Source organism: Mesoplodon bidens (assembly GCF_964165515.1).
Source record: "Mesoplodon bidens genome assembly, chromosome: 6".
Lineage (NCBI taxonomy): Eukaryota > Metazoa > Chordata > Mammalia > Artiodactyla > Ziphiidae > Mesoplodon > Mesoplodon bidens.
In genome coordinates, this window is record NC_138162.1 from 22,680,992 (window position 1) to 22,701,483 (window position 20,492).

General features: G+C 51.9%; 1 protein-coding gene across 8 annotated transcripts in view; it reads right to left on the reverse strand.

Annotated features, from left to right (window-relative positions):
* Positions 1-20,492, reverse strand: part of PAX5 (paired box 5) — a gene marked incomplete at both ends in the record, with an annotated part of 186,138 nt that overhangs the window by 28,547 nt on the left and 137,099 nt on the right. For 5 of the 8 annotated variants that reach the window (XM_081236165.1, XM_081236163.1, XM_081236162.1 and 2 more), the window contains one exon: positions 13,688-13,789. The exons of the other annotated variants lie outside the window; for them this stretch is intronic. In XM_081236165.1, the coding sequence (XP_081092291.1) occupies positions 13,688-13,789 (102 nt within the window). The remainder of the gene's footprint in view (positions 1-13,687; positions 13,790-20,492) is intronic. 8 annotated transcript variants of the gene reach the window in all.

The following is a 20,492-nucleotide window of genomic DNA, read 5'->3' on the forward strand; positions in this document are numbered from 1 at the left end:
GAAAGACCCCGGGGCTTCCCTGGTGGTGCAGTGGTTGAGAGTCCGCCTGCCGATGCAGGGGACCCGGTCCGGGAGGGTCCCGCGTGCTGCGGAGCGGCTGGGCCCGTGAGCCATGGCTGCTGAGCCTGCGCGTCCGGAGCCTGTGCTCCGCAACGGGAGAGGCCACAACAGTGAGAGGCCTGCGTACCACAAAAAAAAAAAAAAAAAAAAAAGACCCCGATCACCTCACTGGTGATGTAATTAATCCAAGACCTCACCAGAGGATTTATTTGCCAACTGGCAACCCCTCCTGGCATTTATAATTGTCCACTGCTGGACAATCACAATTTGTCCCAGTTTTTCAGGTGATCTTCTTTTTGATTAAAAGTATGTTTTTGGAGGCATGCTCTGGAATGTATCCAGATAGAAACCTTTTCCAAGAAAGTGAGCTCCCTTCTCCCAGCAGCTCGGCGGAGTGGGTAGCTCCAGCTGCAGGGCAGGGCAGGCCCAAAGCTGGATGGTGGGACCCTATTAAAAACCAGTGCACTTGTGGGCGGAGCCCACTGCTTCCCTCCAGGGCCTCTGCCTGTGACCTACTGGCAGTCCTCTGATTTCATGACAGGGATTTCAGGTTTGGGCTGATGTTATTGAAAGGTCATGAGGCTGCCTCAAGTCCATTTTGGAAGTCACTGGGGAAAAAATCATCAGTTACAGAGGAGTGCAGCACTGAGGAAGGTCTGCTCCAGGTGGCCGAGGAAGCCCGAGCCGGCCCTGCTCTCGGCTCTCCGAGGGGCGGGACCTAAATATGAGCCGAGCTGGGGTCATGGCCAGATTTTTCTATTTGTCTGATTTTCTAATTGGGTCACACCTTCCAGAGGGAAACTGAACCCAGGAAAGAAAACAATCATTTCTTTTCGTCCAGCTGCCTGACTCTGTGGGGAAAGCCGAGAGCAGGGGGAGTCGGGGCCTCAGCATGGCCCCAGGCTGAAGCTCTGACCGGCCTGGGGACAGGCACAGCCTGCATCCCAGGAGATGCTCTTGCAGTTGACCAGGTAGGGCCTGGGGAAGGTCTGGGCTCAAGAAGAACATGAGAAGGTTGGGGTGGGTGGAGCGGGAGTCGTGCTTTGAGTTGTTCTAGAAGCCAGGTCACCCAGGGACCACCCCAGGAATGCCAGGCCTGCGTGAAGTCAGGAGACACAAAGCTTCCTTTTTGTTGCTTCGGTGAAGAACTAGATGGTGTGGTATTTCCACAGGCACTGCTCTGGACACTGAGAATACAGCCGGGGGGCGGGGGCGGGGGGAACGGAGGGCAAAAGCTGGGGGACGGAGGACAAAAGGACAGGCTGCTGCCACAGAAAGAAAGCCAGCCTGGCTCTTCCTCTGACTTGCTGTGTGACTTCGAACAAGTCCTTTCCTTGACCTCATCTGCACACTCCCTTGCTGATTTCTAAGGTCAGTCCAGCCCTGTCCATCCCTGGCAAAGGGAGAAGTAGTTATAGAGTGTACAAGGGCCATCTCCAGCCCTCTTCGAGGCATGTGTTAGAACAGATCCGCACCTGACACCCCACAGATGCACCCCAACCTAGACCTGTGCTAGCTGCCTGCAGTGCTTTGCCCGCAGGCAGATTCCCCCAACGCCACGGGCAGGGCCTCTGCTGAACCAGTACCTTTATTGCTGTCCCCAGGTACCTGCTCTATGCTCACCTCCTAGGGTCCTGGGTGGTGGTAGGTGATACATGGCTGCTGTCCAGATTCCAATTCTCCTGCAGCCTTTTCTGCAAATGGCTCCGACTCCTTCCTGGGGAGTTCTCTTTCCAGGAACCCCCCACCCAAAGTACTCTCAGAAAGTCTGCATATTCACAAAGTTCTGGAGCTATGGGGATCTGCTTCAATCCAACACTCCTCAGTGCAGACCCGGGACCTCCCCTTATCTCAGGGCTGCCCGTGCAGCACCCTTCTCTTGGGTCCCACCAGAGAAAGCACTGTGTTTCTAAGAGTCAAACTCCAAATTGGCAAAGTCTTTCCCTTGTCATCTGGACCCAACCGCTCGCTAGCTGTGTGACCTTAGCCTCGGTTTTCATCTCTGTGAAATGGGGCTAAACACCGTGCCCTCCTGATGCTATGGTGAGGACCTGCTGAGATCACGCAAGAAAAAGGCTTGTACTTCGTAAAGATCTGTCCAGACGGGGTTCATGTTCTTCTCATTGCTGTGAACAAGACCTCAAAATGGCCACAACTGTCATGCGTCCTGCTCTGGCAGGACAATGCCCAGGGCATGTGTGACCTGGGATTGTGCTTCAGACAGAAGGACGTGGTAACACAGTTGTCATCTTAAAATTTCCTTTCCCCCCTCTTTTATGTCTTGCTCTCATTCCCACTCCTTCCCTCTTTCTTTCAGCCCTGGATCTAAGTCTCCCTGATTCGGGTCCTTTATCTGTGCCGTTGCACATAGACTCCTTATAAAGAAAATTCATTTGTTCAGGGTCACCGCGTGGTTTTTCATTAAAAACAAATTACCCGCATTCAGGGAGGACATCTGGGCTTCTCGGGTCCCATTAATGACTATATTTCCAGCCTCCCCGGCCTGGTTGGGCTCCCCTTGCCTGTCACCCTGCGTTCCCAGCCCCGGGAGGACAATGAGAGTGACAGTCAAGTGAAAGGGAAAACATGAGGGATGAGGGCGAGAGGCGAGTCCCCCGAGAGGGGAAGGAGGCAAAAGTGAAAAAAATAAATAACTCAAACAGAGGGTAACAAGGGCCATTGTCTCAGCGTCTTCCAGTGAGGAGCCAGAGCAAATATGGGAAGAGCGAGCCAGGGTGTGTAAGTCGAGCTGAAGCCCCGTTTAATTTTACAGTCGGGCCCCAAGCCCCCGACTCTGGACCAGACAAGGTCGGGAGGGCATGTGCCCGATTCAGATACATCCCGCCCATATCCATGGAATGCCTGCTGTGTGCAGGGACTGGGCAGGTGGAGGATTCCAAGAGGAGCAACCAGGAGCTGGGAGAGCCCGGTCACTCCAGCTCTGAGCGAGGCGGACCATGGGCAGTACCCTGGCGGTGCTCAGGGGAGATATGAGCCCCAGGGTGGGGGGGCGTAGGCTTCCTGAGAGAGCACTTGACCGGGGCCTAGGAGGATGGCTGAGATGCTGACAGGTGAAGATGGGCAGTAGAAGGGGGTGTACTGGAACCTGAAGTGTGGTTCCCTGGTGTACCAGCTGGGAAGGACTTCTCCAGAACCATAAAAGATCTCTGGGTCAGGAAGGCCATCCACAGCCCTGAGGGAGCACCAAGGAAACCAAGGCCTTTTCCTGGGCCCACAGCCCATTCCCTCTCACTCTCTATGGGCACCAGGGGCTGGGTGAACTCGGAACCAGAGTTCCAGGCACCAGGCCTAGCTGCTCCCCTGACTGTCTGTGCACCGTGGCGAGGCATGGCACCTCTCTGAACTCAGCTCGCTTGCCTCTGAAATGGGGATAAACATTCCAACCTCAAAGGTGCTTTCAGGACTTCCCTGGTGGTGCAGTGGTTGAGAATCCGCCTGCCTGCCAATGCAAGGGACACGGGTTCGAGCCCTGGTCCAGGAAGATCCCACATGCCACAGAGCAACTAAGCCGGTGCACCACAACTATTGGCTTGCGCTCTAGAGCCGGCGAGCCACAACTACTGAGCCTGTGTGCCCCTTGTGCCACAACTACTGAAGCCCGCGTACCCTAGAGCCCGTGCTCTGCAACAAGAGAAGCCACCACAATGAGAAGCCCCTCGCCGCAACTAGAGAAAGCCCGCGTGCAGCAACGAAGACCCAACACAGCCAAAAATAAATAAATAAAATTTTTTAAAAAATGGTGCTTTCAAATTGACACTGGGGGTGACAGGCATGCCTCCCTTATAGACTATAAAGCACCATGTGGGTTGAGGCCAGGTTGTTGGTGGAATTAACTTATGGACGGAGGCAGTTTGGCTTTATTCCAAAGCACTTTCCTTTTGGAGGGCAGGAGCCAAGCCCCACTGCTCTCTCTGCCCCTGAAAGCTCTGGGGGCTGCCAGAAGTTCTCAGGAGAGAAGTGTCCCAGGTGGAGTGACCCACAGGCTTAGTGGTGGCAGTCTGCTCAGCTGAGGGCTGACAGCTGATGAAGTTTTAGAGACAAGGGCTGCAGATTCCAGTGGATCAAAGGTAGGAGAACAAAGATGACCCCAGTAGATTCGGTTTGGTTTTTGGAAGGACTCCAGCATGTACAGAAGCTAAGCATGCCTCAGAACCTTTATATTCACTATCACTGCCCCAGACTGAAGCATTCATTTCCCCCTCCTCACTCCACCTCCCACCAGCGAACATGCTGCTCCATCAACATCAAGCCTGAGAATTGCCTCTTCCTAGATTCCTCCCCTGACCCAGGGCGGCACCACTGGGAAGCTTTAGCTCTGCCCCTGGTCTCCCCATTCTTTGATGTGGACAATGGTGTCTGCTCAATTTTAGCAAAACTCTATGCAAAAGCTGCTTCAGACATACCCACCGCCCCCCAACAAACCCCTCTTTGGGGAAATTCCAGAGCCTTCTATGCCTGACATCCCCATTCTAGGCTGGATCCCCCTCCTCTGTGCTCTGTGCTCCCAGAGTCCCTAGGGTTACCTGTTGCCACCCCTGTCCCCATAGGCCCTACTGACTTGCCTGTATGCACTATAGACTGAGAACTTTTCATGTCCATGTCCCATGGACAAGGGCATGGCTCTCCCCCTCATATCCCTAGGCTATACCGACACATGTAGATGGTCAATAAATGTTGGAAGGAAGGAAGGGAGGGAGGGAAGAGGAAAGGAAGGATGTGGTGGAGGGTGGAATGAATGGATGGATGGATGGATGAATGGATGGAGCAGACATGGGGAAACTAACAAGAGGGTGGGACCCAGAGTAGCCTAGAAGAGGTGAAGGTGTCCTCAGTGCCCGCCTCGAGCTCCTCCAGTTGTGGCCACTTCCTGGGCAGCCTGTCCTTGCCATGGGCCTGACGTGTGTGAGAAAAGGCTGAGGTGCCCTGCCTCCCACCTCTGTGCTCCCCAAAGGGACGCTCTGCTTAGATGAGGGAACAAATCATGATCATCTTTGCTGCCTCTCTTGCCCTGAGGTTCTAGACTCCAAAGTCTGTAAGAACCCATCCCATGTGGGATGCCCTGAAGGCCGTCCTCGCCTGTCACAGCAGTGTTAGGGGACACAGCTATGGGTGTATGGGATTAGCATATTCTGAGGCACCCTTCCTTCAGCTCCACTCCTTGGAAGTGATTACCCAATTACATATGATAGCCCAGGGCCATTGCGTTAGCATGTCCCAGCCCCAGAGCTGAATGGAAACTGGAAGGGAAATTGCTGCCCACGTCAAACAGAGGTGGCAAGGCTCGGGAGCGCTTCCGTTCAGCTGAGGGGTGATACCAGCAGGCAGGGACATCACAGATTTAGAAGCCCTTGTGTGGCAAGACCAGAAAGCCCCCTACGGAGGATCTAATTCAATCTTCTCACCCCCTGCCTCCTGTTTTAAGAGAAAGCAAGAAGTCCCAAGACCACATCTCAAGGTCACACTGTGAGTGTCTGGCAGCTGGAATCAAAACCCAAGCCTCCTAAGTTCCAGAAGGACCTTCATGCCCCAGCGTGCTTTCCACCTCTGAGCCTTTGCTTTTGCAAATCTTTTCTTCCCCAATGTGGTAAAGCACCCATAAAGCCCATGTGGAGTTTCTCCCCAGTCCCAGCGTCACTTCAATGCAGTGTTCACATAGGGCTTTAGTCACGTGCACTGTCCAGATCAGGCCACTCCAAACCCCTCGTCCTCCATTCTACGAAGGCACAGCAGCCTTGCCTCTGACTCACGTCCAGATCTTCCTGGGCCAAGCCTGCCATCTGTCAAGGCTGCTGTTTGCAGCACTTCATGCCACAGAGTTTTCCAGGGGTTAAGGCTCTGGGTCTTCTTACACATAGTCCCTCACCCAGCAATGCCCCTCCAACTTCTCAGACAGACAAACTCACCCTTCAATGTTCAGCTCAAATGACCTTTTCAGGGAAGCCTTCCCTGATTTCTCCCACTCCACCCCATTGCCCCGGCAGACCTAGCAGTCTCTCTCCTTCATTTCCTCAGCACATTCCTAGATTTTAGCTCTAAACACAGCATGTAGGGATGATTTTTTTATATCTGTCTCCCCAGCTGGACTGTGAGCTCCCTGAGGGCAGAGGCTGTGTCTGTAACACCACACCTAGCCCAGAACGGGCACCCAGTGTCTCTCAGGAACTGTCTGAGAATGAATGAATGGACAAATGAATGGCCACCTGCCATTTCATCCTAGCTGTGCCTGTCATTCCTTGGGGTCTACGTTCTTGGTGTGGCAGAGTGAATGGAGGCCACTAGAGGGCAGCAAAGAGTCAGGAACGAGCAACAGGTGTGCACCCCGAGCCCAGGGCAGGCTTGGAAAGGTGTGGAGGGAGCTTGGAAAGTGCCCAGGCCACAGGACCAGCAGAAGCCCTGGTCAGGGGGAAGTAAGACCTAAAAACAAAGGCCATTCATCCCCTAAGCAAACACTCTGATGCTTGGGCCAGGGGAGGCACTTGGGGACAAAGCACTGATCCAGTCTCCTACCTGATGCTCCAGCCCCTCTGCCAAGTCCTCACTGGCTTCTGCTGGGCCCTCCCAAGCCTGTCCATTCCCATACCTTCAGTTCTAATTTTGGAGAAGGGTCTCTATACAAAGGCTGAAGAAGGTGTCCCTCTGACTCCCATCTATGGGTCCTGGCCATGCCTATGGAACTGTGCAGAGTGTATTGTACCCCTGCTCTACAGGCTGAGTGGAAATGGCGTGTCAGACCACACCGTGAGGCCCTGGCTGAGCTCGGCCAGAATCCAAGCTTCTGCCTCCCTGCCTGGTGCTGGGCCCCCCACCCCTCAAGCCTGCAGGCCTTTCACAGAGCGAGCAATGCTCAGTCAGGGAGGGGCTTGCTACAGACAGGCAAAAGAAGCCCTCCTCTCCTCCCCTCCAGACCTCAGTACCCTTCCTACCTCACACAGCTGGTGCCTCAGTAACTGCAAACCTTCATTTCAGATGATCCTCAAAAACAGCAGGCAGGGTAGCTCAGAGAGGTCACAGAGCTCATGCATAGTCCCACAGCTAATCAGTGCTGAAGCCACACTCCTTCCACAGGACCCCTACTTCTCTTGGGACAATTCCGCGTCTCTCTCTGGGCAGACTTTGCCCCTGGGCTTCTGATCTGCTTCACCACCTGTCTGCAGAGCACCTCACCGGGATGCCTGCTTGGTCTCCAAAGTTGACGAGCTCAGACCCTAACCTTGTTGGCCCCCGGCCTCCTCCTCAACCATCTCCCCTTCCTGTCAACCCCACTTACCCAGCTGGGCTGGCTGGGTCATGCTCCCGCCCACGTGAACCCCCTCCAGTCGCCAGCGGGACCCACTCTTAGCCCCCTGCCCCACCCTCTTCTTCAGACGGCCATGGATACTCCGGTTACAGCCCAGCTCATGGCCCTCTTTACCAGGACACCTTTCTCAACGGGACCAACCCCAGGTGCCTCTCTGTTTTCTCCAGGCCTGGCACCCAGAGTCCGCCCTACTCCTGCTTGGCAATGCTCGTTTGTGACTGGATTCTCCTCTAACTGGATCTCCCGTTGATCCAAGGGCCCCATGGGCTATGGCCGCTGCTGGAGAGCTCTTGACCTGATGCCGGATTTAGGCCTGCCTGCTAGGCTTCTCCCCTTACCACCGCACCCAGCTCAGACCCCTGAATAAATGACAGCAATCATGAATAATAATAATAATTAATGCTTACACTGCACTTAATATGTGCCAGGCAAAGTTCTAAGAGTTTTTACATTTATTACAGCCGTCCCTCAGTATCTGCCAGGGATTGGTTCCAGGACCCCCTCGGATACCAAAATCCACAGATGCTCAAGTCTGTTCTATAAAATGATGTAATATATGCATATAACCTACACACATCCTCCTGTATACTTTACATCATCTCTTGATTACTTGTAACACCTAATCCAATATAAGTGCTATGTAAATAGTTGCTGACACTACTCAAGTTTTGCTTTGTGGAACTTTCTGGAATTTTTTCCCAAGTATTTTCTATCCATGGTTGGTTGAACCCATGGATGCAGAACCCACAGATACAGAGAGCCAACTGTACATCATTTACATGTACATCTCATTCTTATTATCATCATCATTCCCATTTTATAGATGAGGAGGAAACTAGGGTCTAGAGAAGTTATGTAACTTGCCCCAAGTCACACAGCTAGTAAGAAGCAGGACGGTGACTCAAAACCAGGCAGTCTGGCTCCAGAGCCCATGCTCTTAACCACTCAGTCTCCCTGCTTCACCACGTGGCTGCCAGTGCGGGCCCTCGGGCAGCCCAGCCTCCTTGGCTGCAGTGTTCCAGCACTGGGCTGAGCTCTCCCTGGCAGCCCAGCCCTCATCACCACCACCACCCCTCTCCACCACCTTTTGTATCTCATCTACTGTTGCCTGAGTGCTACTATGGGCCAGGCACTCTGCCAGGAACCAGGGACACAGCGGCGAACAGAACAGACAGAACCTTATGTGCTGTCTAACCCTTCTGTACTGTATAGACCTAAGAGGAAACTGGATGAGGAAGGAGTAAACCGCTAATTAATTCCCTTCCATTGCGCTTAGTATCACAAATGAAAAGAACAGGATGCTTTGAGAGGGGTGTGATGGGGTTCTGGTTCAGACGGTGTGGTGGGCAGAGTAACACCGCCATCCCCCAAAGATGTCTACGTCCTAATCCCTGGAACCCAGGATCGTGTCAGGTTATATGGCAAAGGGGGAATTCAGGTTGCTAAGTAGCTGACCTGAAGATATGGAGATTATCCTGGATTAAGCAGGTGAGTCCAATAAAACAACAAGGGTCTTTCTAACGGGAAGAGGGGGCCAGGAGAGAGCAAACCTGGACTATGGAGGCCCGATCAAGACTCAGCCCAATGTGGGGCCCCAAAGCAAGGAATGCAGGGTATCTACAGGCTGGGAAAGGCAAGGAAACAATTCTCCCCTGGGGCCTCCAGAAGGCACACCTGGACTTCAGCCCAGGGAGACCCATTTTGGATTCCCGACCTCCAGAACCGTAAGATGAGAAATTATCACTGTTTTAAGTCACTAGTTTGTGGTAACTCATCACAGAAGCAAGAGGAAACTAACACATATTTGGTGATGGGGAAGGCCCCTCTGAGGAGGTGAAACTGCAGGGGTGAGAGGGAGCCAGGCAGGCTGGGCCATTCGGCAGCGTCAGCGGCAGCAGCAGAGGGGGCTGAGCGCGCTAAGCAGAGGAAACTGCCCGTGTGAGGGGAGCAGGTGTCGCCATTCCTCCCGCTGGAATCCAGGGCCCTGTGCCTGCCCAGACGGCCTCACTGGCCTCAGGGTCTGCTCCACCCTCACCCTCACCTCCCACTTCTTCAAGAAAGCCATCAGTTGACTGAGCAATTTAACTGAATGGCATCTAGAAGTGAAGTACACCAATCCATGGCAAGTAGGGCACCCAGGGCAGAGAAACCTGCCAGCCTCCTTCTAGGGCCTCCCATCAAACAGCTGCTTGTCTGCTGCAGCCCAGGGAAGGCAAACACGACAGGATTTCCTGGCACTCTGGCCTGAAACCCCCAAAGAGGCGTCCAGTAAAGGATACATGGGGGCGCCCATCTCAAAGACAGTTGGTTACTTTGCTTCTTAGATTCACTGACGCCAAAGGGCAGTGAACGCCCCTTTCTTTCCCCCAACCTAGAATTTTTAAGAGTTTCAAATGCCACGTCAATATCCGTTAGGTTGTGCAAATAGCTTCAGGCGGGAATCAACTAGTTATACTGCTCAAGACACTATGGAATCTTTGGTGCAAAACTTTTGGCATTTGATGAAGATAAAACCTGAAAACTGTCTCCACTCTGAGCTGACGTGACGTGCCGCACTTGCTTTAATCGACGAAGCAAAGGGCTACGCGGGGTTGGCAGAGCCACAGGAACTGAATCTACCAACGCTAGAGAAAACCAAGTAGCCCTGTTTTGCGGGTGTGAAAACACCCTGGAACCAGAAAGGGCAGACAACCCCTGATGGCGGAGTCAAATTCGAAATAAACAAGAGGCCAAGCCACCGAGCTGGCAGTATGGAAAAATGTACTATTTTTCCAGGCCCCAAAGTTCAACTGCCCACGTGTTCCCTGGACATGATCCCTCAACTTGTCCTAAAAGCAGACCTTATCCACGGAAGCCTCCTTTATAAATGGAAGCGGGGGCAGCCAAATGTTTCCCAAAACCTAGTGTAGGAAAAACAGCTCAGAAGATTTCAGTTTCCCTCGGGATTCACTGCCAGGCGAGGAGGGAGGACTGTTCCATACAGCGAAACAGACCATCACTGTGTAACAGCCTCAGCGATACAAACACAGGATAAACGATTCGCCTAAAACCTTGCTCAGCTTGTTTCTTCAAACGCTGCCAACATGCCCTTGGGGGTCTAGAAATGGTATCGCCTGCGGTCACAAATGAATGAATACCTCCCAGATCCAGAAGCCCCAGGGGTTATGAATCAGAAATCTGAACAACTACAAAGTTGAAACCCTGACACAGGTTGTGGTATATCCACATTCTAATCCCTAGAACCAGGGCTCATTACGTATATGACCAAAAAAAGTGGGGGAAGGGGTCCTTGTAGATGTGATTAAGTCAAGGATCTTGAAATGGGAAGATTACCCCACATTATCTGGGTGGGCCCTAAATACAGTCACATGTATCCTTACAAGAGAGAGCTTGAGGGAGACTTGATACATACACACACACACACACACACACACACACAGAGAAGTGATGTGAAGATGGGGCAGAGAGTTGCAGATTGGAATGATGCAGCCACAAGCCAAGGAACGCCAGGAGCCGCAAGAAGGTAGCAGAGGAAAGGAACAGGTCTTTCCCTGGGGCCTCCAGAGCGAGTACAGCCCTGCCCACACCTTGATTTTGGCCCAGTGATACCGATTTCAGCCTTCTGGGCTCCAGGACTGTGAGAGAAATTTCTCTATTGTTTTAAGCCACCGAGTTTGTGCTGGTTTGTTAAAGCAGCCACAGGAAACTCATATGCAGGTCAATGTTAATTTTCCCTCCCTCCCGCCCTCAGCCAACACTCACAAAAGAGTACCTATTCCGTGTTATGGGCTATGAGGGGTGCAGAGGACGACTAAGGCAGAGGCCTGGCCTCAGTGAGCTCACCTCCTGATAGCAAAGCTAATTGGTCCACGTGGCATAACAAACAAATGTAAAGCATTGTCCCCAGAGCAGGGCCTCACCAGAGGCATCAGGGGTGGTGATGTTTATGCTCAGCCCTGGAGGGTGAAGCTGGATCCCAACGGGCTGAGGCAGGAGGTGGTCTAAGCCAGAGACATAGAATAAGGAGGGATACGGACCGGTCTGAGAGGCCTGCTGGGGACCAGCGAGCGGTCAGGGAGGGGGACGGGCTGGGAGAGTTGGCCAGAAAGGCAAGTTGAGGCCAGACTATGGTGATGCCTGAGTGACAGGCCCGGGACCTGCTCTGCTGAAAGGTGGGCCGTCTCTGCCATGGGCCAACTCTGGGCAGTTCCAGCAAAGACCATGCATGCAGGCCAGCACTGCCCCATGAAGCCTTCCAAGAATGAGTTTGGAAATCATTTTGGAGACAGAGTCCCAGAGATGTGATGCTGGTTTGGACATTGAGGAACAGGAACTGAGGACCTGCCTGCTGAGCGTGGAGTCCCAGCCCTGATGCCGGGGGTCTGGCACTGAAGGAGTGCTGAGCTACATGAGAAGAGAAAGCAGAAAGAGAAGGAAAAAGGGGAGGAGGGAGACGTGGGGCTCCCCTGCCAAAATGCTTGTCTTCCTTCCTCCTCACTGTGCGCCCTCCCTCTCTGCAGAGTCCCAGGGGACCCCACCACCCGGCTGGCCCTGTGGCTGCCCCTGTCCAGCTGCTGCTGGCAGGTTTGGTTAGACTACCCTTGTGCAGGCCTGTGATTCCTGCTGCCACTGTTAATGGGCATCGGTTCCCGCTGGGGGCTCTGCCAGGCCCCCAGCCGTTTGTATCCTGAGCCTGGTAATTAGAGCTGGAAGAATCCCAGGGGCTGGAGGGCAGGCTCTGTCTGGATAATCTCGGGAAAGTTCAGCTGCTCCTCTGAACTCGGCCTCTTTGGGGTTGGCAGCAGGGAGCCAGCAAGGCCAGCCGGGTGACGTCTGCTTCACCTGCCAATGTGCTCTCGGGACAGGGCCCGGGGCTGCCGCCTCCCCCACCTGCTATCACTGAAAGCGTGCATTGACAGACTGAACGTACACGATGGCAGAGGACAGCAGTGCTGAACTGGAGGGCAGAAGACCCAGATTCAAGGTCTCCCACCACCAAGCTCTGCAGCCTTGGGCAGTTCCCTAACTTCTCTGAGTCTCAGTCTCCTTCTGACCCTCGGGACCCTGCCCACCTCACAAGGTTGTAACACCAAAGGGCTCCTGGGCAAGCACTCTGCACTTGACAAAGGGCCCCAGAGATGGGAGGGGCCGTTACTGGATAGGCAGGAGCCATCTCCTAAGGCTGCCCTAACTTGCTGAGGGCTGAGAGATGAGTGGGGGTGGAGTGGGGGGCAGGAGGGCGTGTGTCCCACCGCCTCCGCTTGCCCTGAGCGTGGTGTCTCCCTGTGCTCTGCCATGGCCCATCCTGGCGGCAGAAAAGGCAAAGACTGCAGGCGTGAACCCGGCAGGCCTCCCCAGCGTTGGCAAGGCCCAGGGCAAGAGTACACACAGAGGCCATTTTCCATATGTCTCATATTTAAAAGTCATAAATCAAGCTAACAAGCCGTTAAATGAAATACGCTCTGTCCTCCTACCTTGTTAAATACACCTTTGTAATAACCTGGAAGGCCAGGAGCGAATTCAGAATTCTGGGACTCCTTGGCGCCTGCGCCAGGCTCTGGCTGCGTGGGGAAAGCCCGCCCGAGCTCTGGTCTGCCTAGCTTCCTTTCCCATGCCCGGCCCACTCATCCTCACCCCGGCCTCGAACACAGGTGTGGACGCCCAGCCTTCACGCCCAAGCTCTGTCCACACCAAGAAGAGTCGGTCCTTAGGCCCTGGGGTGCACGCGTCTGTGACGTGGGCTGGGAGGAGGCTGGAAGAGGTTTAGGGCTGTTTGGGCAGGACCCCTGGGTGGGCTAGAAGGAGGCGTATGGGCACCAGATGGGCACGTCCCCTTGGCCTGCAGACTCCCCAGTCCATGGGTGGGGGGACACTGCCCCTGCAGTGTGGAGGAGGCTCCAGAGCAGGGGCCCTCCTGCCTGGTCTAAGGGTGGTTCACGCTGGGTCATGGCTTCTAGTCGTGGCTCTGCCTCCTACTTGATGGGTGACTTAGGCACGTCCCAGCCCCTCTCTGACCTTCAGCCAGATCCCGTCCCCCTCCGTGTTCAGGCTCCCTGTGTAGCCAGTGAGGGGTGCTTGAGCGACAGTCAAGGGCCCCCCTCTCTCTGATGTGCTCCCAGATGCTGCCGCTGGCTGGTCCAGCCCCACTGCCAACCCAGCTGCAGAGAAAGAAGCCGAGAGTGCAGACCTCTGCCTCATTTATTCAGGTCCACTTCTCAGAAGCAGAGAGGTCATCTGGGCTGTTTGCGGGGATGCCCCCCGGAACCCCAAAAGTCACCTGCTACAGAGACGCAGACAGTGCAAACTCACCAGGCACCATCCCTGTCAGTGTCGGTGCTGAGTAGCTGCCCTGTCCGGCGGGGGGGACATGCGGAGGGTACCCGGGGAGGGTCGTGCTCGCCAAGTCGCGGCCTGAGGAATCAAAGCAACAAATCACAGGGTGAGCATCTCCACGGCCAGCTGCTCATGTCCACAGCTCCCTGGACATCTGCACATTTGTCACGTCTGGATGCTTAACACCAATGTGCCCCCAGTCCATGTGCATGCACGCGCGCGCGCGCACACACACACACACACACACACACACGTTTACCCACCCCTCCAGCCACCCAGGCTCCACTCAGCGGGAAGCAGGGATGGCTCTGGCACATCCCTGGGAAACTGGAGCTCTGACCAGCTCCCCTTGCCCTCTACTTCCCCAGCAGGGCTTGGACTTCTCCATCCCACACCTTTTCTTCTGCTGCGCCCTCTGCACACGGCCCAACACCACCCGCCTTCAAAGACCAGCTCAACTGCCTCCCTCCTCCTCTTCCTCGACAGTGGGCGGGGCTCTGCCTGCCTCAGACCCGTATCTGGTCCTCACTGAACTTTTCCTCTTTGGGCCTAGAGCTTGTCATTCATTCAGTGATGGTGAAGGAAGCACCTCCCGACACCAGACACTGCTGTTCTGGACTCTGGGACATGGAGGCTACGGCCTCAGCCCTCGGGGGCTGACATCCAGTGGGCACATGTCCACCTCGCTGCAGGCTGTCAGCTCCTGAGGGCAGGGGCGACACCTTGTTCAGCACCCAGAACACCTGCCTCCACCACAGGGCTTAGCACCTAGAGTAGGTCTTCATGAATAAATGTGTGAATGCATGCAGCAGCCAAGTGGTCTGTGTTCCAGGCCGTGTGGAAGAAAACCCCAAAGTGGTAGAACTCTGTAAGGGAAGTGCCACTGAGGTTTGCCGCTCAGGGAAAGAGCGGGGCTACAGCTCTTCAAACATTGCCAGTCACACGTATGTACCAAGGTGCTCATGCACAAGACCAACAATCCAGACCCTGGGAGATGGGACTGTTCAGTGACTACCTGCTGAGCTCTCAGGACGAGACCCTACCCTGGTGGGCGGAATTGGCAGTTGCCCCTAAAAGAAAGGGATGCCCCTGCTGTCAGCCATCCTGGGAAATGGGTGGGAAATCAGGTGGCCTTGGGATGAGGGAGGGAGAGAAGACAGAACCTTGCCCCCTTCTGGATGTGGACCCTGAGGACCGGGAAGGCCAGAAGAGGTCCAGTGGTGTGGGGGACCAGCCCCTGACCCCGCAGAGCCAGGCTGGGGCCCAGGAGCCTCCCCTAGGGCCCAGTGGGGTGCTGCCAGCAGGACACAAGTAGACGACTTTGAGCTCCAGCACCGCTAGCAGGTGGCCCAAGAGGAGGGACCATCTCTGACCAATGGCCCCCAGAGAATCCAAGGCAGCGACCATTTATGAGCCTATAAATGGTCCCCCATATGAAAGAACAGCCCTTCTAGTGCCAGTCACTCAAAGACTGTCCAGCCAGCGCCCAGAGGCTGCCTCATTTCACAGGCTCTGCTTGTCTTCCAGACCCTTACAGAGCACAAGGCAGCTGCTCGACAGCAGGCCCCCTGCCCCCGCCCTCCGCTCAGCACCTCCCTGGCTTTGGATTGGGCATCTGGCTTGTGACAAGCATGGCTCATGTCTCTTCACATGCGGCACTGCTGCAGCACAGCAGGTGCCCCAAGGTTTACCTCCCAGAGTCCTGAATGCCCCCCGAACTGCAGGTGACTCCCCATGAGAGCTGAGATCAGACAGAAAAGTGGGGTTGACAGAACTGACCACACTTACATGGTGATTTCAAGAGGCCTTCCCCTGCCCTGCTCCCCCGCATCCCCTCCCTCTTCTGACCCAGCAACCATAGCCCTCCACGGCAGCTCCTTTTTGCACAGAGTCTAAGCTCCAGGATCAAGTCTTTGTACCCCAAGGCTGGAATGGCAGGGGCCTACAAACATTTAAGTGAATGAAAGGCATGGCCCTGCTAGAGAAGCAGGAACTCTCTGGAGGCCATAATACTCCCCTCCATCTGGGGTCAAGGGCTCGCAGAGCTCTTCTTGACCAACCCCTGTGCCATTTTGCAGGTGGAAAAACTGAGACCCACGGCAGGGAGAGGGGAGCAACTGGTCCAGGTACGTCTGCCCGTGTTTCCTAACATCAGCCCAGGAACCACCTCTAACTTAAGCAGCATCCTGTTGGGGGTTGGGGGAGCACCCAGGCCCAACACAGTCTTCTTCACACTTGCTACAGAGATTTGGTGACCCAAGGGCCACTGAAAAGACGTCTCAGGAAGCAGAGTGAGCACAAGTGTCAAAATACTCGGTGCAAGATCGTGGTGCCAGGGGCCAGACTGTGAAACGTGTAGAGAGAGCGCAGGCTGGGGCTGTTCTAATGGGTCGGCTTCCCTACCAACCCGTGCAGCACCCACTCGGCCCCAGCCACTGACTCAAACCACAAACACCCTGATGACAACAACAAACCACAAACGCTTACACAGAAATTGTAAACACCAGGCTCTGTTCTCAGTCTTTTAAATCCTTAACTCATTTAACCTTCAACAACCCTATGAGGTAAGGTACCGATACTTCCCCCACTTTATAAGATAATGAGACGGAGAAAGGTCAAGTAATTTGTTCAAGCTTGCACAGTAAGGGCCAGGGCCTGAACCCAAGCAATCCAGTGGCAAAGACCGTGTGTTTAGCCAGTCCACTCCACTGCCTTGCACAGGTACCTGGTACCTGGCTGTGCTTCTGTCCACCCGCCTCTCAGGTGGGACAGCAGGCTGAGCCCTGCCTTCAGGCCACAGTGTCACCATGGCTTACTGGCTCCCTCGTGCAGAAGGAAATTCAACTACACGGTTTTTGTGATATATGTGTTGAGGTGGGAGCCAGGGCCACACCAGCAGGAAGCCAGATCTGCCTCCTGAAAGATGCAGGCATTATCCTGATAGGAGGCTGCCTGGTGCAGGGGGCTCCTGGGGCCAAGCCCCACGAGGTCCACACCCCACCTGTCTGCCTGAGATGGATAAGAGGCTCCTGAGAAGGGAAGGGACTTGCCCACGACACTCTACTGATTTGAGGCAAGGCTGGGACTGGAATCCAGCTCTCCTGTCTCCTGGGATTTGATTCTTTCTTCAACAGGGGCTGTTCTTTTGGTCACATCTGAACCTCAATGGTTTCTGCCACTGTTATATATGCTTTAAAACCCTGATCCCAAAAGCAGAAATGCAGTGCCTCACCAAAGCACTCAACTCAGGAAGCTAGATAAAAAAGCAATAAAATGAACCTAAGGAAAGAAGGAGGAAGGAATCAAAAAGAAAAGCAGAAAATAATGAATTAGGAACCAGAAAAGCAGACACAATAATAAATATACACAATAATAAATAATAAATACAACCAAGAGTTGTTTTTTGAAAAGACCAATAAGATAGACAAACCTAGGGCAAGATTCAAAAAAGAAGACACAAATACCAAGATAAGGAATGAGGAGAAGATACAACCAGAGATATGGAAGAGATGATATTTTAAAAACATAAGAAAATGAGTGGACGCTCTAGCTATTAAATGTGGAAATCGCGTCAAAAGGCACAACAGTCTAGGAAAACATGAATTAGCAAAACTAACTCAAGAAGAGGTAGAAAATATGAACAGACCCCAATCATCTTAGAAAAAATAGAAAAAGTTGTTTAAAATTATTTTTAAAAATAAGCTGCCTCACCCATTTAGCTTCTTGGGCAAGTTTGTTTTTGTTTTTGGCAAGTTCTTTTAAACCTTCAAAGAACACATACTTCTATTATTAAGCTGATCCGGGATACATAAAACTAAGAAAATCTTCATTTTGCCAAGCTAGCAAAATGATCCTGACTTAAAAATTGAACAAAGGTGCACAGAAATGAAAATTAATGGCTAGTCTCACAATTTATTAATATGCATGCAAAAAAACCCTACTATCTCACTGATGAAGCAACATATAGAGAGAATAGTACACCATGACCAAGTAAGGTTTATTCCAGGTATGCCAGGGTGCTTCAATATTAAAGCATTCATTGGGAATTCATATTAATATATCAAAAGAGGAAAACCATAAGATTATATCAAAGCTGTGGAAAAGGCATTGGCTAAAATTAAAGAACACTTACAGCTCGATAATAAAAAGACAAACAACCCAGTGTAAAAATGGGCAAAGGATCTGAATACACATTCATCTAAAGAAGATATACAAAAATGGCCAGTTCACTATCAGGGAAATGCAAATCAAAACCACAATGAAACACCACTTCATACCCATTAGAATGGCTATAATCAAAAAGACAGATTTTGACAGCATTGGGAAAGATGTGGAAAATTGAAACCCTTATACACTGCTGGTGGGAATATAAAATGGTGCAGCCACTTTAGAAAAGTCTGGAAGTTCCTCAAAAAGTTAAACATAGAGTTACCATGTGACCCAGTAATTCACTCCAAGAGAAACAAAAACATGTCCACACAAAACATGTACACGTATGCTTAAAGCAGCATTATTCATAGTAGCCAAAAAGTGGAAACAATTCGAATATCCATCAACTGATGAATGGATAAATATGGTGTATCCATTCAATGGAATATTTGGCAATAAAAAGGAATGAAGTACTGATACATGCTACAACGTGGATGAACTTGAAATCATTATGCTAAGTGAAAGAAGCCAGCCACAAAAGACTACATATTGTATGATTCTATTAATATAAAATGTCCGGAATAGGCAAATCTATGGAGACAAAAAGTAGATTAGTGGTTGCCTTAGTCTGGGGGTGGGAAATAGGGGGAAGGGAGGAACTGCTAATGGATATGAGGTCGTTTTTTTTTGGGGGGGGTGCAATGTTCTAAAATTGGTCATGGTGATGGTTGCATGACTTTGTGAGTGCACTAAAATCACTGAATTGTACACCTCATATGGGTGCGTTGTATGGTATGTGACGTATATCTCAATAGCACTGCTATTTTTTATTCTTGCCATCTATAATCACCATCATCTTGAAAAAGAAAAAGTCATTTGACACCAAAAATGTAGGAAGGACATAATATTAAACTGTTTCTGAAACCAAATAAAATTATCTTTAAGGAAAAAATATGCAATAAAAGAAAAGATTGATAAATTGGATTACTTAATAAAACAGACCCAAAACCTCTTGCCTGGTAAAAACAAAATAAGCAAAGTCAAATGATAAATGGCGGACTGGAAGAAATTATTTGCAGCATATACCATAGATAAACGGCTACTATCCCAATATATCAAGAGCACGTAAGAATCAAAGGGAAAAAAACAGAAGTCCCGTAGAAAAATGGGCAAAATTCGTGAACATAAAACTCACCAAAAAAAAATATATATATATATATATATATATATGTAAAATGACAAACAAATTGAAAAGACGTTCAGTTTACTCATAATACTAGAAATGTAAATTAAATGCAAAATTGTACAACCCCATGTGGAGGGGGATTTGGCAACACCTAACAAAACTGCACAAGCGTTTTTACCCTTCCAACAAGGAACCTCACTTCTAGGGATTTACCCTGAACATACATACACCTTCAGCAACACACAAATGCATACACACGGGTTAGTCACTGCAGCACTATTTGTAACTACAAAGTACTGGAAACGATCTAAAGGCCCAAGCCTAGAGAACCGGGTGAATAAACTGTGGTGTGCACACACACTGGGGTGCTGTGCAGCTGTGCAGAAGATTGAGGGGCCGGAGGGCTGTGCCTGGCATGGGTGATGGAAGCCAGGAACTGAACCCTGGTCGCCCCGCGCCTTTGTAGCAGGTTGCTGTCCTCCACACAATCCCAGGTCAGAACCCTTAGGGAACTTCAAGTTCAGGTTCCAAATGACTAACTTTGGAAGACCACGGAGGGACGATGGTAGGGAAGGGACAAAAGTAGACTCTGGGCCCTGGAGGTGCGTGAGTTTGGAATGCTCAAAATACAAATGAGTGAAGGGGAGAGGACGCAGGGCTGGCTTAGCCACAGCTGACACTGGTGGAGGAAGTGGCCTCTGGAGGCCAGACCCATCCTGAGGGAGGAGACGCTCAAGCCAGTGCAGAGGGTGTCAGGCTCCAGGGAGCAGGAAGCCACCTTCACCTGCTCAACTTTCATACAGGCCCCCAGTTGCCTCCAGAGCCAAATCTGGACTCCTGGGACTAGCTGGGGGTGTGGAATTTGGAATCACACAGGTCTGGGTGCAAACTTAGCACCACCACTTCCCAGCTGTGTGACCTTTGGAAAGTAATACAATCATCTGAGCTTCCGTCTTCCTTCTGTAATCGGAAACAGAGCGTATTTATTGGGAGCAAAACAATGCGGTGCTTACTGTGACAGTATTAAAACATGTTCGCAAAACATGTCTTCTTTGCTAGCCTTCTCATAGAGGGAAGGGGTCTATGTCCCCTTGCCTTGAATCTGGGCCATTCTGGTGACTAGTCAACCAACAGAGCAACAACTTCCTTAGAGGTTCCTATGAGCCAGACCCTGGGCCAGTACTTCACATGCCTTATCTCAGTCAACACTCACAACAACCCCAGAATGTGGGTGCTATTATTTTCCCCACTCTACAGATGAGGAAATGAAGGCCTCAAGCAGTTGATGTGCCCAAGGTCTTACAGTTGATAATCATGATCGTTAACTTTTTTGCAGCACTTACTATATGCCAGGCACTGTTCTAACACTAGGCAGCATTCCAAACACTGCTCACTGTGTTTTGTAGATATTAACCCATTTAATCCTCAGAAACTCTGTTAGGTAAG